Source organism: Lagopus leucura, unplaced genomic scaffold, assembly GCF_019238085.1.
Source record: "Lagopus leucura isolate 7727_CA_CO unplaced genomic scaffold, USGS_WTPT01 Super-Scaffold_100034, whole genome shotgun sequence".
NCBI classification, from domain to species: domain Eukaryota; kingdom Metazoa; phylum Chordata; class Aves; order Galliformes; family Phasianidae; genus Lagopus; species Lagopus leucura.
In genome coordinates, this window is record NW_024962283.1 from 1,588,398 (window position 1) to 1,605,645 (window position 17,248).

At 42.1% G+C, this 17,248-nt stretch overlaps 1 protein-coding gene and 1 long non-coding RNA gene across 6 annotated transcripts in view; both read right to left on the minus strand.

Moving 5' to 3' along the window:
• Nucleotides 1–1,014: 1,014 nt before the first annotated feature.
• On the minus strand, nucleotides 1,015–8,818 carry LOC122186114. The gene is made up of 5 exons (XR_006181058.1): nucleotides 8,529–8,818; nucleotides 7,561–7,828; nucleotides 4,904–5,072; nucleotides 3,304–3,482; nucleotides 1,015–1,100 (listed from the first exon to the last, which is right to left on the minus strand). It is a non-coding gene; the product is annotated as an uncharacterized LOC122186114 (long non-coding RNA).
• A 324-nt stretch (nucleotides 8,819–9,142) lies between these two features.
• Nucleotides 9,143–17,248, minus strand: part of ZBTB44 (zinc finger and BTB domain containing 44) — a 38,712-nt gene continuing 30,606 nt past the window's right edge. For 4 of the 5 annotated variants that reach the window (XM_042882443.1, XM_042882445.1, XM_042882444.1 and 1 more), the window contains exons 5-6: nucleotides 16,477–16,777; nucleotides 9,143–15,304 (exon numbers count right to left, since the gene is read on the minus strand). In XM_042882443.1, coding sequence (XP_042738377.1) covers nucleotides 15,022–15,304; nucleotides 16,477–16,777 — 584 coding nt within the window. In that variant the 3' untranslated portion in view covers nucleotides 9,143–15,021. The remainder of the gene's footprint in view (nucleotides 15,305–16,476; nucleotides 16,778–17,248) is intronic. The other variant, XM_042882447.1, reaches the window with a different exon arrangement.

A 17,248-nucleotide genomic window follows, 5' to 3' on the forward strand; every position in this document is an offset into this window, starting at 1 on the left:
AAACTGTTATTAAAAGTGGGAAAAAAAATCCAGTCTGATTTACTTGCGGTTTTGCATGCTCAGCTGTATTATCACAGAACAAATTCACTCGTGCACAGAGTAGTCTGGGTGCATGGAAAACTACAGGCTAACCTCCCTGTAGAAGCACTTGACCTCTGAAGGGGATAGGCAGAAAAACAAAACATCTCCATGATCTGAGAGTGGTAAATGAAGAAATGGTCTTAAGCCACAGAAATTCTGCGTGGATTTCAAACAGCCCAAAGCACTGGGGGATGTGGTTCCCTCATGCTTTCAACTGGACAGACACCTGTGAACGTCTCAGCCTGATTCAGGAGATGGGGAAAGCACCTCTAGGCAGGCTTAGCTCAGGGCTGGGATCAGGCCTGCTGCTATGTACAGCACAGACTCATTAGCTGGGCGCAGAGCAGAGAAGCTGCGTGTGCTCAGTGAGCAGCCAACAGTCCTGAGCTGCCTGGGGTGCAGCAAAGGGGGAAGAAGCTTGTTGCTTTCAAAGGTAAGGGAAACAGGGAGGCACATGCTTTGTCTGAAAGCTGCTGGGACCACTGGCACGAATGGGCTCCAGACAGCAGGAGATAGGAAGAATGGATGATCAGCTTAGGGGAGCAGGGAATTAAAAACAGTAAAGCCAAAGAAGGACCAAACGGAAATGCTATATAGTAAGAGAAGAAATAGATAATTGTCTGTGGAAAACCTGACCAGACTAGTTCTCGCTGTATTGACTTTGAGTTCAGTATAGCTTCGTCACTGCCTTCCCACGTTACAGGGCACTCATCCTGCTTTATCACTCAATAAGATGCACAAATATAAATACAGACACGCACCAGTCTGGACTATCTGCCTGTGTTATCCCACCAAAACACCACGTCAACAGCCCTGACTACCATCCAGAACCTTTCAGCCTTCCCAAGACTGTATGTCTTTGACTGTATTTCTCAGTTTATGGGGTACAGGGACTCACCTGCTGCTGAGAACCTCTGCTTACCTCATCTGGAACCTGTTCTCATCACTCCCTATGGCTGATCTGTCCTCAACAGCATATTCCCTCGCTGAGTGTTACTGCTTATTTGTTGTGGTCTCATCTGGAAGAGAATGCTTGTAAGATAAAAACAAATCTAAGCATTACTACTAATACTATTATTAAAACATTACATAAAAAATAACCTTCTTCTAACAGAACAAAACAAACACCAACAACTGCAGCAGCCTAAATTGCAACCCAGAATGAGATCTCATTTGAGCATGCAAGCAGACAAAATGTCAGTAATAATTCTAACACTAATTCAGTGTTAGATAACAGGGAGCACAGGTTCTCTGGGACAAAGAATGTGGATATAATGGAAACAAAATAGAAAAAAGAGATGTTTGTGTGGATTTGCAAAGCAAGCCTGCCGCCAAATCAAGCTCTCAAGGTTTCCAAATCACAGCTCCTGGCCTCAGCTGATGGACTCACTGCCTTGCTAGTATGCCTTCTGCACATGTCCAGAACGACACAAGATGCTCAGAGATGGGTTGTGCTGCTAAGTGTCTCAGGGTGGATCGTGGGGAGAAGGTCAGACTTGTGCAAGACTCGTATGTTAAAGTAGGTCACTGATCCAACCTATCCATTTAGGGTTATATGCCTTACTGATGACTTCAGCATCTAACTGTCTTGACAGCACTGCCAAAACATTAATGGATCTAGGGCAAAACTCAGCCCCGAGCAGGAAGCCAGTGCAACACCCAGGCACCTTAACCGCGTTCAGAACTATGCTTAACCAAGATCTGAAGGGCATGGGAGCAAACTGAATTGTTAGCAAGCATGTTTGTAACACCAGTTATGTTCCTGTGTGGTCTCAGCAGTTGCACAGTGGCCTGCAGCTGACAGATACAACAACCTTTCCAAATGTTACTGGGGATCATTGCGCATCCTTTACTGATAGGGACAGAGAGGTGCAGAAAATACCTACAAAACAAACCTAGGGAGAGCCTCACCCAGAGAACTGTCACTGGACACTTGTTTTTTGAACAGGAACAGTATACACCCAAGCCCAAGTGAACCAAAAAACAAGTACAAATACCTCAGCTGTTATGTGTGAAGGTACCTCAAGCAGATTATGTTTGTCTTCTTTAAAAGGTGTGGCTGTGAACATAGGGCTTGGGGGATTAAAGGAAGGGGGAGTAAGAAGCTAATTGGATTCTATTTGGAGGTGGATTTATGTTGGCTGAATTTTTTTGGTCAGCAGCATAGTGGAACCTGTCACTTGTAATTGAGCTAATGAAACACCTTTGGAGATTAAAAAAACCAACAAAAAACAACCCACGAGCTAAATAGGGACTTGGTGGAGAGAGCTGAAGCTCATTCACTACAGGCTTACACAGAGATGCAACTGCTTTGTTTAAGAGCAGTGGACTGGGAAGGTAACAGCTGAACAAGTTTTACTTTGCAAAATCTGTTTTTCTCACTCAAGGCTGCTGGACCAAGGGGTAATTAGGCAGATTTTTTTGTTAAGGACACTCATCCAGGACAGGAATCTACGCTCTGCCAATATGGTAATGCAATTAATTAATTCCAGCCTCTCCCCTGGTCTTGTTTTCAATAAATAGAACAGGGAGGGCAAGCTGTTTGCTCCACGGTTATGGCAATGGAACAACACATGGCTTAGCTGAAAGATGGCTTCAAATACCTGGCCTTCTTGGTGCACTTTTACAGTGAGCTTCCATTTTCCAGCTTAGCTCCTTTCAGTTTTTAAAAGGAGAAACAAGAGATTGTTTTCTAGTCTTCAAAGCTGTAGCAAACCCCCACTGACCTAAAGCCAAGCAACCAAACATGACTTGAATGCAAGTGAGGGAGTCCTGGCTTCCCAGGCCTGCCAAAAGGCTGAGCTACAGTCCTGCAGGGAACTGCAGCTTCTTTGTGAAAAATGTTAATGTATTGAAAATAAATACCTTGTCTTCCAAGTCAGGAAGAAAAGACACTTTTATAAAACCTTAATTCCACTTCTTTCCCCCTGCATTCCCTTCAGGAGTTTAAGAATAGAGCTAGGTTTAATGAGAAAAGAGGATGTACTTGACACCCCTGATAATAAAAAAAACCCACAGTACTGAACACTGTGCAGTTGTACAGATAATAGTATGGGCATGAGGAGCACAAGAGTGGGCTTTGAGTGCACAAGAACAGATCTGTGCCAGCCTCACTACTCAAGAAACCCTGCACATTGTGTAAGAGAAACAAGAGCACATAACACTGCATGAAAAACAGAGTTACTACATGAGAAGGCAGAGCACAGACTTAGGTATACAGACCCTGCACAGATTGAGATGGCAATGATATCCTGGAGGCTGGCTTTTAATACTCTGATAGGAGAGATGGTTGTTCAACATTAAGTGCCTTTTTCCATTTAAAGCTTCCTGCTGTGGTTTGATTCCTCCTTCTCTGGCTTTAGGAAAGAAGACAAGCACCCGCTTGGCCTATTAGCAGCTACCTGGAAAGAGGAATGCCTTGAGTTAATGAGGGGATCACAATAGCCAAGGTGCTGAAGGAGAAGAAAATGTACCTTAGTATGTCAGCAAGCTGCATTCTACACTGCTAGGTTCTTTGTGTCTTCCAACATGCAGCTTAGAGTCTCTGTGTTGGACAGCAAACAAAATAAAGGCTTTTTCAGAGCACGGGTACTGCAAACCCACTTTGAGATGGAGGATTTCTGGCATCATCACGAGGAACGCAGACAAAAACAGATCATGCCCAGTTACGGCTCAGTAGCTGATTCAGTGAATTTGTGCAAATGGCAGCTGATGGGGAAAAGACACCATTGCCAGTGTTTCAGCTAACAGTTCAGCTGCCAGTTTTTGAAAAAAAAGGGAATCTGGTACCTTCCTACAAAGCTGTGATGCTCCTACAAAACAAGGGAAACAAGGGCAAAACCAGTAGCAAAAAAATAAAACAAATAAAAAATAGATAAAACAGCACAGACACAGAGAAGAATGATCTCCATGCAACAGCTTTATTGCACCCAGAGCTCCACAGACACTCTTTTGATCAGAGCCATACTTTAAAGGCATTCTGTCCTGCTTTATAAATGGCATAATATCTGGGGAGCCAGGAGCTTGCTATTTCACAGTAAGCACTATTAATTGTTCTGCTTATCATGTTGTGCAGTTTGACCTGACCTACCAATTTCCCTCCACTCCTGCTGCAAAACATCCATCACTTCTTAAAGGGTTACATAAAACTACACAGAAAGGTTCTGGTTTGTGTTAGCTTTATTGCTATAGACTTTAATAAAGCACCCATCACAGTTGCCTAACCACAGAATAGGTCAAACTCCTATAATTCTTCTCATGTCTCCAGAGGGGAAAGCTATGCAAAACATAAAATTTAACCTCCCAGTGCTTTATTACTGGCCTGGAAAGATGTCAAAGGCCGTGTGAGCTTTCACTCATTCCTTGCTCCTTTACAGTCTACAGCAACAGACCAAAGGAAGAAAGCAGGCAAGGCAAACAAGGACAGTGAGATGGCAACATTAACCACGCTCTTCATGTCAGCCAACAGCACACCAAGGGTAATATGCAACACTGAGTTACTGGATCAGGAAAGACAAGTGTTAACAAGTGGCATTTGGAAACTTAACAGCTCAAATGGGCAGCTTAGAGATCAGCTTTCTTCCTCAACAATAGGTCTATGTGGGGTGAAGCCACTTCTCCAATGCCAACTGCTGGCAAACCTGGCAGGGAATCCAACACAAAGGCTCATCACAGCTGACTGTGCATGCAGCAATAGCGAGTGCACTATATTCTGCAGGTTTTCTTCAGCATTTTGCTCACTGAACCTGCTACATACAGGGTAGTAAATACACGGAATGACTCACACTTGTACACACGTCAGTGGGATGTGCAACAAACCCACTTTGTGTAAGTGCCTCCAAAATCTGCTACCTCCTCCCAATGGTAGCGACGAACCAGAGCTCCTCTGCATCCTTGCATTCTCAGAGGCACGGATGAGCAAAGAAACAGGTTTGTTTGCTGTCCCCCACCTCTTCTTGACCATGCTGTTCCCTGGATGAGCAGGAAAAATACTGGAGAAACAAAAAAGCCACAGAATTTCTGTGATAAGAAATCCACTCGGGCATTGTTTTCTACATCTGTCTCACAACTGCAAATTAATTCCAGGTTAGCTCATGTCCGTACTAAATCTTTAATGGCACTGCACAGTAATTGCATCCTGCCTTTATCTCATGGATCACGGAAAATGGGAGTCGGGTACGACTCCTGTATTATAGATGCAGGACTTGGGCATTGCCAGCCAGCTGGACAAAGAACTTTTGTTTTCCTTCTATGAAATAGTGTACTACCAAATGGGTTTTCAGCCCAAGGAAGCATCCCTCCCTGAGATACCAGATGCTGACCATGCAACGTGCAGCAGCCATGTTGCCTTCAGATCCCCTCAAAGACATCTGAATGCCTGCCAGATGGTGAGGGCAGGAAATAAAGTGCATGCATACGTGGGCCTTCACCGCATGAACCAGTGACACTGCAATCACAGTGCTCAACAAAACAACGTGCTGAACAGCTCTTTCGAAAGGAATTTAAAATAGGAACGCAAAATTAAAATATTGAATTACCTCACTGTCAGATTTAAAATTAAAAAAAGCTGCAAGTCTTAAGACAGTAAACAAAATTCTGCCTGTACCACAAGCAGAATTTTTAAGAGCAGTTCACTGCCTGTTTTTTCAAAGAGATTCTTCATCCTGGGCTTGCCCTCACTTTTGAAAAGGAGGCAGAGCTGCGCATTTTTTATTTCCTTAAAACAACAAGTTAACCCAAAGCCATTTCTTCTTGTTTGGCTCTTTCTTTCTCTGTATGAATTTCAACTCAATCAACGAGGCAGTTGCGTAACTGTTGTTTATAATTGCTGTCACGTCAGCCCTGAAACTGGTCACTGTAACACTGAAGTTACATAAAAGGTTTTGTTAAGATTCTTGTTATTTTTCGCGCTTAAATTGTGGGAAGACAAAATTCAACCTTGGAGAGACGTTTTGGTTTCCCAAACTGATATTTTAGTGTCTTTCTTCCAGCTCTATGGAATGCAAGGGTCTGCTTACCCCAAAGCTCTGTACACCCCGTTAATGCACAGGACAGAAAATACAGAGCAGCAACTCTGTCCCAGCACAGAAGTTCACAATATGGGTAAGATGTTAAGGAGCAATTTAAACCTATTCCTGGAAAGGCCCACTATTGGAATACTTCAGTGGACTGGGACTGTCATTTACCCTGCTGAAGCTGAAGTCTGAAGGCAGTGGGCTGTTGGCCTTCAGCAATGCATTGCAAACCCTGAGTAATCACTTCTGCTCGTGTCAGAATTTACACATATACAAATGATCCTGCACTTGAGTCATCTGCTCCACCAGCCTGCGGTCTCATCGCTCCTCTCTCAACGTTTTTGTTTGCTCCTCTTTCACTCAGAGGTGTTCTTACCTGGGAGACTTCTCCACCCTCTGCAAAGATCTCAGATGATCCATTTTGCCACCAGTATTCTGGTATTCTGTCTTTCTAGACAGATGAGTGCCCAGGGGCATCCTCACATCTACCTTGGGTCCAAGACTGTTTGAAAGTCGTACTGCACTACAGTCCAACAAATAATTAAGGACTACGATTTGTTTTGGTGTAAATGAATGCTGCCCATATTTATTCAATGCTACTTCGTGCTTAACAGCGATCTATAATCGACATTGGCTTTTCTTAGAAACGGTCTGGAAAATGTTAGGGTCTACGTGAAGTAAAAACTACAGCAAAAGCTATGCTGAAGAACCATCAACATTCTCCCACTCCAAAAAAAATATCTCAAGACCACAAAATATGTCTGCTTCCTTACGATGAATATCTTGTCCATAAGTCCTGTCTCTCTGCGGAGGAGGTTTAGGGATGAGTGCAGGATCACATGAAGCCATGTCTCTGCTGTTGACTGCAAACGCGAGGGAAGTTTGTAAGGGCTAAGAGCAAAGGGAGGCTCTTACTGGAGTCTGAAGCTAGTGACCTGTCTCATCCAACTGAAAATTAACCAAGAAAAGCATCGTAATAGCAGCCACTTCTGGAGGGAAGCCGCAAGGAAAGAGTTTGTCAACCAATGTTTTCGAATGCTCGTTGTTCAGAATTCTTTCTGAATGAGCACATGTTGTGCGCGCGTGCGTTTGTGTACAGGGGAACAGGCAGTACTTCGAGAGAAAAAACTGCTATCTTCGAAGTTATGGAAGGATTACGAAACACAGAGTGAAGCATCTAGATTTATGCAAGTACGTGAAAGAAAGGGGACGCAGTTTAGACCTACACAGGAGGTGTGTGCTCAGAGATACGCCCATATAAATCCAGTCAGAAAGGTGAAAAGCAGCTGGGTTCAAAACAGGAGGGAACCATGAAAGTCATGGCTGTTATCAGTAAGTGCACATCTACTGTACGAGAAGGTCCACATTTCTTGAAAAAAGTGTTTAGATCCAAAAGTCAGAATGACTGAAATCTACTTCTCAGAAGAGCTCTGAGCTGTAATGAGGCTCTAATGTACACACTTACCCCTGCTCTGCTTGCTCATGGTCTCACAGCAATCTGTGCTCTGAGAATGGTGATGACAGACTTATGTTCAGTACTCTGGAGATGCTGCACGCACAGGCAGCTTGTGAAAAATGCTTTATATATGATCCAAGCCAGGTTCCTCTTAGCAGCTTCATTTTCACCAGGATATCACACATGTAGGAATGGTGCAGTAAGCCCTGGAGAGCTCTTCCCTGCTATACTACATTCTCAGTAGCTATGAATTCAATCTCATCTCGGCCGCTCTCCTCTGTGCAAAAGAAATGGTACTTCATTACTGTCAGGAATAAAATGCTTAAATGCTGTAAGTAAGCCACAGAAAAACTTTGATAGTGTACATTTGCTTTGTTAAGGATCTCTAAATGATGTTTCATACCAAACCTAAACATATGGCTGTGCTTTGCAAAAATCCACTTCAGTCACAAGGCTGAAGCTTGATATCCATCAAAGGCAAGCATTCTCACAGTCTCGCCTTAGCTTTATGGCTATATATTCATATACAGTCATACAGGCTTTAGATTTGTAATGGTCTGCTAAACATCACTGCATATTCCTAACTGTAGTCTGACAGTCTTCAAAGCGACTGGATTCTTTCTTTTGAGGGAGACCAATGGAGTCAAAGCCTTTACATTTCAACCCGTAATTCTCTCCAAAGCTTTCCCCAGATATGTTCCCTCTTCCAATTATGCTTTTGATAAAATACTTCTGTCCCTACGCAAGGTCCTCAGGAACACAAGAACTTGGAATTTACTCTCAACCTCCTCTACCCAAGGTTCACTGTGACTGCTTATGCTGTGCAGTGGAATGCTTTTCTGTTTTTTCCCCCCACTTCCCACATCAGATGCTGACTCCTAGTGTATTAATCATGTCAATCTGCTTGTTATTCACACAGGTTACTGAGCAGAGTTATAATCATTTCAGCCAAGTAATTAAAATGTCCATTTTCCTACCTGTGCCCTACCTATGAGCTGATCCAGCTAGCATCCCTACTCGGTCAGACAGGCGGATCTGGACGAGGCAAATTAATTTAATTGCAAGGGTTGCCAGAGATGGCAGAGGTGTATTTTATGTCCCACGACTCTAGGCTGCTTCAGGACTGCTTTGCAGCTCATGGCTGTGATCATGATGACTGCCTACTGTCCTTTCTAAACATCTTCTGCTTTGACTAATTTGGTTAGGCTCATTCTTGGCTGGCTTTCCATCAATAAAACCCCATTCAGAAGACTGCTTTTGCAGAATACAGCCTAAAAGAGAACATTAACAAAAGGAAATGTAATATACAGTGGAAAATCAAACAACAACACGTACTTTATTCTTAATACTCTTCACTTATGTAACTTCTTCAATCATATCTTAGTGTTTACTTTATTTCAAACTACCTTCCCTCTAAGGACAGCTTGAAGAATATTGAGTTCTTCCTCATATTCAACTGTTTGGAGATGAATTATAAACAAAAGTTATAAGAGAACGTAACTGAAGTAACAGATCTGCACCTTTTAACCAAAGTCTTTTGCACTTTAAGACAAATGTTGATGTAGTTAAAGAATGACACAAAACAAAGATATACTCCATAAAACATTAATATTTTAATGAAAAATCTTAGCTTCATGTTTCTATCCAAAGACACTCAAAACTAGTTTTTTCTCCCCCCTTAATTTTGACCTATAATGGGACCAGTTTGGATAATTTTTTTTGCATTTTAGAACATTTTTTTTTAAAGATTAAACAACCAGGCTAGCAAAAAGGTATCCAATACATACTTTTCTTATATCAAACAAGCTAGTATTTCAATACAATGTAACTATACAGAATATATACATTACACATATGATCACAAAGCAAACACTACAGGCTCAGAACAGATTTGAAAAAACATGATATTCACATTGATTACAATAACTCTAAAAATGATTGCAACGTTGAAACGGCACTTAGTTTACAAAAAAAGTCACAAAAATATATATAGCCACCAAGAACTATGGTTCCTGAAAAATACTAATAGCCAGATAGTAGTATATAAAATGTGAAGTGTATTTAAACATCGTATACATTAAAAAACAAAACCAAAACCAAAACCCAAGTCTGTTAAGTCAATAAACATGCCAAGTAATCTAGCTGTGGCCAGCATCAACAAGAGAAGCTGTACTGTGGATGAGATGACGACTGGATATACGGCTGGTGACTGGAGACTGGCACAGTTAAGGGGGTTTCACTGTTACTAAAATGCACAAAGAAGCCCAACAATAATTTAATTCACATTTTTCCTCCAGCTTTACTCTTTCCCTCTTCAGGGTTTCACCACAGAGCAGCACCTAGAGTGAAGGCACTGCAGGTACAGGGCAAAGAAGCCGTCCAAGAAGTTTGTGTAGCCAGGGCTATAAGTCAGAATATCAAAAGCATGCACCAGCTAAACGAATGGTTAAACAAAATCACTCCTCTGGGGACATCAGCAACCCTCAGGAAGACTGTAGGTACAGTTGCCACACAGGCTGGCAGCACCAGAAACCGATTCGACTTTGTTTCAGTGCAGCCAGATTTGTAGTTGAGACCTGTGGGACACTGAATTACTGTGATAGCACATATCGAGTTAACAAAAACCCAGAGCAGTTAAGTACTGTTGCATTAAAAGAAATTCACATTTGTTTTTTATGGTACATTTCCTCAAATACTTTGAATCGAGTCCACCTACGAGGGACCTCCGATGTGGCTGAGGCACAGTCTGGCCTTGAACACTTTCATCTGCCATCGAGATGCTATGGAATTTATTATGTCCATCACTGGAGAGGAGAACCCTCCAAAGATGGGTTTCACCTTGTACGCAAAACTCAAACTTAATCCATCTGAATGAAAATTAGCTATTTTCCATTTTCTGATGGTGTGGAAGTTGCAATGGATCCAGGAGCAACAGGTGCTCCCACATCTGCATTTTCTCCATCCCTGCAGGGTGCACAAAGCTCCCGTTCTATTTGCATATAAAATGCTTCCTGGTGTGTCTCAGAGAGAGACTGGCAATAGTCTCAGTGCTCTTCCATCCTGGGGCTGGAGGGGAAAGCCAGCAACCAAGAAGCGACTGAAGCCCTCATATAAAAACTTTAAACCATAGCTTAAAAACAATAAAATTTTATCCTGTAAAGGATATATAGGGATCATAGTCTTACAAAATATATCTTACTGCATTGGCAGCTAGTACTTTTTAAAAAAGTTTAAATTCACACCTTTTAGACTCAAATACATGTGAACCCAGAACCATTTTCAATAACCTAGTCTACTAATCTCTCAGTATGAGAGACGTGACTACACTATCTGTGAGCCTGACAGCTGAACTCAAACAGCAGCGAGACAAACCAAGAAGAACACATATCACACGTGGTGCAAGAAAAGTGACAAGCAGTTCTGATGGGGAGCTTAATTTGCTGAACGTGAAGGCAATCCCATGGATCTCCAGGGGACTTGTGCTATGTGTCTGCATCAAAAAACGAAACAAACCCTTACAACTTGGCCAAATCTCCCACACAGCTAAAATAGCATTCATTTTTCTTCCACTCTTTGCAGGGAAATAGAGAGCTGCTGAATTTTATCCCCTCTCCCGAAACACCACATTGAGGCAGAGAAAAAAAACATCCCACTGCTTTCTTGTTTTTCTCATTAGACATACTGCTCATATGCACAATATGCAAGGGAGAAAGACCCCATACAGAAACCCCAAGAGTCTGGGACCCGAGCATGTGGCAGAATCTTGCTAGTTCTGCGGTAGTGAAGGCACTCAACTTGCAAATGAATGGGTGAGGAGAGGATTTTCCACTGGGTGAAAAGAACGGTGCTGCATAGGAGAAGGACATGCAGAAGTAACACGTTTGCATCACTTTGTGAGTGAATCTGGAGGTTACTCATCATGGCAGAAACTACTGCAACGGGTAGCATGTATCCATCTGAAGATCTCAAGACGATGAAGGGATTGGAGCATCTCACAGTGCATGCTGAGAGAGAGCTGGGACTGGTTTGCCCAAAGAACAGGAAGCTCAGGAGGATCTTACCCACGTGTACAGCTGCTGGATAAAAGGGTGTGAAGATGGAGCCAGACTTTTCTCAGTGGGCACAAGCTGAAATACTAGAAATTCCATTGAAACATGAGAAAAATTCTACTAAGGTGAGGGTGGTCAAACACCAGAACAGATTGCCCAGAGGAGACACAGGGTTTCTTCTTTGGAGATATTCAAAACCTCACCTACCCTGCTTTGAGCATGGGGTCTTGGACCACATGATTTCTGGGGGTCCCTTTCAGTCTCAACTATTCTGTGATGCTGGTCAAGTAGAAAGATAAATGCAAACCAAGGAACTTGAGGGTAGGGGGGGGAAGGGATAAAAACGCAGCCCGGGGTTCAAGACACTCAGATAACGTATGGAAGGAGGCTTTCTGATTAACCCCAGGTGTAGCATCAGACAAGTTTCTTCTAGTTTAGATATCTATCTCGCTCAATTTGGAATCCAAGTTTTAGCAACAGAACTTGTTTTAAGATGTTCTACATTTTTACATCTGTCCCGTGAAGAACACCAGTATTCCAAAGAACTGAACATTTCCAACAAGCTAGGGAGGAAAAATAAAAGGGATATTTGTGTTTAATTTATGCTCTACGGAGAAAAGAGACAGTAGCAAGAAACACAAATGGGAAAACTAACAAAAAATGCCTAATCCTAAACCAAACAAACCCTCTAAGAACTCTACTGCCCCTGCAGTGGAATCAGACTGAAAAGTGAGAAAAACAAACCAAACCAAAACAGATGTTACACAGATATTACAGGGATGAAAAGATAATGTGTAACACTGTGCAATGAAAAATGAAACCCACGGCTTGCCTTGTCCCAAAGTGTTAACTCATTTCTTCTCAAGGAAGAACAGATTAGAACTACAAAGGTAGCGGGGTGCTTTTTAAACTCTTCTTCGCTCCTCTTTGGTATTCAGAAAGCAGTCTGCCTTCTGACACAAAGTTATGACTTCTAAAAATCCAATATCCGGATACGTCTGTTCTGTGTTTGCACATCTCCTCACCAACAGACACATTAACAAAAGATCCAGTGGGTGAAAATTATCAGATTCTAACAGAAGTTTATGTCCATCTGCACCTGACCACTGAATGGTACACCTGTACAGTCTGGAACTGTTTCTGTGTGACTACTGTTTTACTGTGTGAATCACAAAGGAATCTCACGGACCTGGAAAGATGAGTAACACTTATTACACAAAAGAAAATCCTTTATTTGAGTTCAGTGTCATAGCCCTATAAGTCAAGATAAAACTCATCAAAAGGCATTTTCTTGTCTCACTGGCTTTTCAGTTATAGAAATCAGAAGTGGAAGAGAATTGGTCTTTAAATTCAGCCCACCAAAAAGACACCGGACCGAGTGGTAGCACAGCATCACAAAAGACTATTTCTCCTTCAAGCCCTTTTAGGAAGACCTCACAAAGGTAGACAACAAGACTGAACTGTAGCAGAGAACTCCTTTGCAGCATATTTATAAAACACTCTATGGATCTGGTAGGGAAACTTCACTCCAGTAACATGGAAAGGATTTCAATTCCAACCGTTTTCACTTTATTTAAGTAAAATGTGTATTTTGTACTTAACCCAGAGTGGAGAAAAACTGCTGAAGACAATGAAACTCTAAGTTCTTTCCAAAGGGCAATAGGCCATTATTCCTTACAAAAGCAGGCTATCAGTAGAAACAACCCAGACCTACAGAGTATCAGCTGCCTAACCTAACTGAATACAAACTGATGGTGCAATATAATACGACTTTTGTGTCCTCTGTTTCTTCAGGAGCACCCTTTCCTATCAGCATTTCCTCCTCGTGTTTGCATAAAGCAAATGCAGACAGAAAACAATAACTTAAAATCAAGATTCAAAACTGAGGGAGTGTACCATGCCTTTGGAATACAAAGGCCAAGTGATACCTACTCTCTCAGCACATCATCTGTAGGCGACAGGCATTTGGCATCAAACACCGAGTTAACTTCAGAAGCAATAAAAAAAATAAATCAAAAACCTCCTAATGTGTTTCCTAATTCAGCTTTCAAAGCAGTACCATAACCCAAACAGCCTCAACAACACAAGAATCACTGCTCTGAAAATCCCATACCCTAAATTTGCAGCTTTTTCTAAATATGGAAAAAATGAAATTGCAAATCTTTCACAATTTATTGCTTACTTGAGCTGTGTATATAGCTGGAGTAATGGCCTTTAATAAACTGAATTGGCAAGGATTTAGAATGTTTTGAAATAGGAACAATTCATCACTGCTATATAGGCTTTTTGTAAACAACCCCTTGTTGGGTTAGAAAGTTGGCCTCTGAAGGGAATAAATTGCTTGTTTTGTCCAAAACAAGCCTAATAAAAATTAGAGAAACCATACATGCATATGTATAAACAAAAAATGTGCAGTAATGCAGAAGAGAGCCCATTTATTTTCCCCATCTGTAAATTCCCTTTAGTTAGGTTTTGGACACTAGTAGAATACAGTATACATGATAGGAAGAAGTGACCAGAACTGCAAGCAATCCGGCCAAGATTTCAGAATTTCAGTTTGGGAAAGCCTTCATTTTCACACACGGTTTCCCTTCTACAGAAAGATACAGTCATGAGACATCAGTCAGGCGTGCATGGTCTTACACCCCTCTGACCTCCTTGCTTCACTGTGCACCACCAGAATTTTCCTGACCATAGTACTTCCATGCCCAACCTCAGACTGGCAAATCCAGAGCGGCCATTTGATTGAGATGTTTCTAAAAGGACTGAAATATAAGGAGAAGGAATACCTGGCGTGACACTGCTTGGTTTGTCAAAACCATTGATCTGAGATGAAAAGGGACAATGTGTTTTTTAAAAGTGTGTGTCTGTTAGTTTCAAAAATGCTTACGTTGCCAACAAAGGGGTCGCAGTAAGCGCTTTGAAAAACAGCAGGCACAGAGATAGGAAACGTCATTTTTTTTAATGCAGAAGATTAAAGCATCCACTCAAAACTAGTCAAAGCTGCTCAGTAATGATTTCCAACACATCCTGTTGTTTGTCATTTTAAAAAGGTTCCCTCTGATTTCTTTCCCTTAACCAGAGGGTCTGCAGAAGCAAGAGAAACTTAATGAGCTGTTCTAACTGTGGAAGAAGAAATAGTTAAAGTGATCTGAATCAGTTGTTCTTCTTTAGAAGTGTATCACAGCTTCCATGATGTTTTGACAAGATCTTTTTGTGCATTCAGTCTTAAATATTTTCACAGAAGTGATCATTCAGTCATGAAAAATAATGTAACATCTGTTGCAGTTTCCTGTTTAAAGCGTAGCTTACAAAGTAAAAAGGGAAAATCTCCCCACTTTCGTTTAAAAAAATTAAATTAAAATGTACAGGACCAAACACAGGCACTTTCCAAAGAACAAAAATGAAACCAAACCATGAATTATTCAATAGTAATAGATGACAGCTCCGGTTTTGGAGGGTCACCTGCAGTTGCCTCAGCAGTGGCGTTAGTCTTTGGCTGCTCTGGCACATCTTCTTCCTTCTCTGCCAACCCACCCAGAGACCCCAAGGGGAAAGTGCTTTCACAATTCTGAGTTGACGAGACCTGTGAAATGACAGGCATTTGGACAGAAGAGTTGCTTTCAAAGCCATGCTCCCCTAGCTCATACTGCCCGAGGGTCTCTTCTTGTTCCTGGTTTAAGTAGTCCGGTACTAGGAAGTCACTAGAAGAGGGGCAAAGGACAGAAGAGAAATGTCACTTCTAGCACAAACACTGGAGGTATCAGTTTCTTTGTATCAGTTACATTATACAAGCTGCACAGAGAAGAGATACTTGCTTCACATTGTTCTCAGATCTTCACAGCAGCACACCTCACTAAGCACCCAGTTCTCATTTAAACACACAGAAAAAAATAGTCAACATCTCTTTGTCATTGTTGTGCACCCATATTTCCCGCACAGAAACCTTCTGATTTAGACTGCATCACCTTGATGAAAAAGAAAGTTAACGATCGGAACATCACATGGCACTGAAAACCTCATCGACAAAAGGGAACGTTCAACCATTCAAGACAGAAACAAAAATTAGTTCAGCACTGGCAAAGATGTGGGCCTTTTCCACCCCTGAGATAAGATCCACCCAAGAAACAGCAGCACTCAGAGTGGACAGGCTGTAAAAGAAGCACGAGGTGAGGAAGCAAAGGTTCTGCTGGCAGTACAGGCAGGTTGCCAATTGCAACAGTGTTTTGTGACGGGCACACAAATCACACGAGCTTGAGCAAAGCCGAATTTCATTTCCTTCTCTGATCCACACCAGCTTACTCCTTCATGGACAGCAGTTCTACAACTATTTAAAGACACCACATTCTGTTAGTCTGATCATTTAGCAATAGGTTAGCTAGAAAAACTAAAAAGGTATGAAGTCAATGCAATCTTTCCACAATATCCACCATATTAAAGCAAACACTTTAAATGAAGTCACAAGTCTATTCTCTATGTAAGCAAACAGTCTGTGGACAACATTTTGAATATCAAATCACATACAGCACTCCACAGACAGTACAGAATGGCTTAACTCCATTAGCCTGCCCACAGATACAACTGAAAATATAAATTAAGTAGCCCAGAAGCAGTTTCTGCATATCACTGGGTTCTCCAGTGCCCTCCTATAAAGTTCACACACTGTAAAACAGATCAGATATAACAGATAGTGGTGCAAGAATGAATGTGACTCAAATTAGCTGGCAACCTGATGAGAGGCACAGCAGGCTGCCCTGCAAGCAGGAAAAGATGATTTAGGAAAAAAAGGAAATAGGGGAAAAAAAAACAAAGAGAGGGGGGAAAAAAGAAAAAAAAGCAGCAAGTTTCCCTGTTAGGTTTTTGCTGTGCACCTCACCTGCTCTGGAAGTAGTTTGCTAGCTCTGATGCTTCATGGTTCAAGCTCCGCAGGTGAACGATTAAATTTCCAGAGTTGGTGAACATGGCGCCGCATGTTTTGCACTCGTAAATCCGAGGCTTGCGGATAATGTGCCGGGAAACCCGCATGTGGTGTTTATATTCCCCGAAGGAAGTGAAAGTGGCACTACATATCTGGCACCGGAAACAGCGTTTACCTTCGTGCTTCAGGCGATGCATCTTGAGCGAGTAAGCTCGGGTGAACTTTTTCCCACAGCGGTCACACTGAAATGGTTTAATGCCTGCAAAAAGAGAGCAGCAAACGTTCAGCTTTTGGCATGGCAAAATCCTTGCAGATTTCTCACAGTGAAAGCACAGGAGCAGCGCCCAGCCGCAGCGAGGCGCCGATTCAGGAAGAAGCGCTCCTGTTAACTTTAAAATGGCAAAACAATTAGCACAGAGCTGCCATTTTTCAGAACCAGCTGCTATTATTTCATAATTATGTAACCCATCTTTAACGCTTACATTTCTTCTTCCTCACAGCTTAAAATGAGCGTAAGTTTCCATGGATTAGACTATGATTAAGGAGCTGAACCACAGCCAGAAAGGATCTGATGCAGCTGTCATCTCGAAACATCTTTCAATTCTTTTGATCTTGGGAGATTCTTGTGCCAGACTGGCTCCCAACAATGCAATTATCAGACTACCCCTAATTGCAATGTCTTTTGCTTGCCGCCTCTGGCCTCAGAGCAGTGTTCTGGCAGGGGGGACAT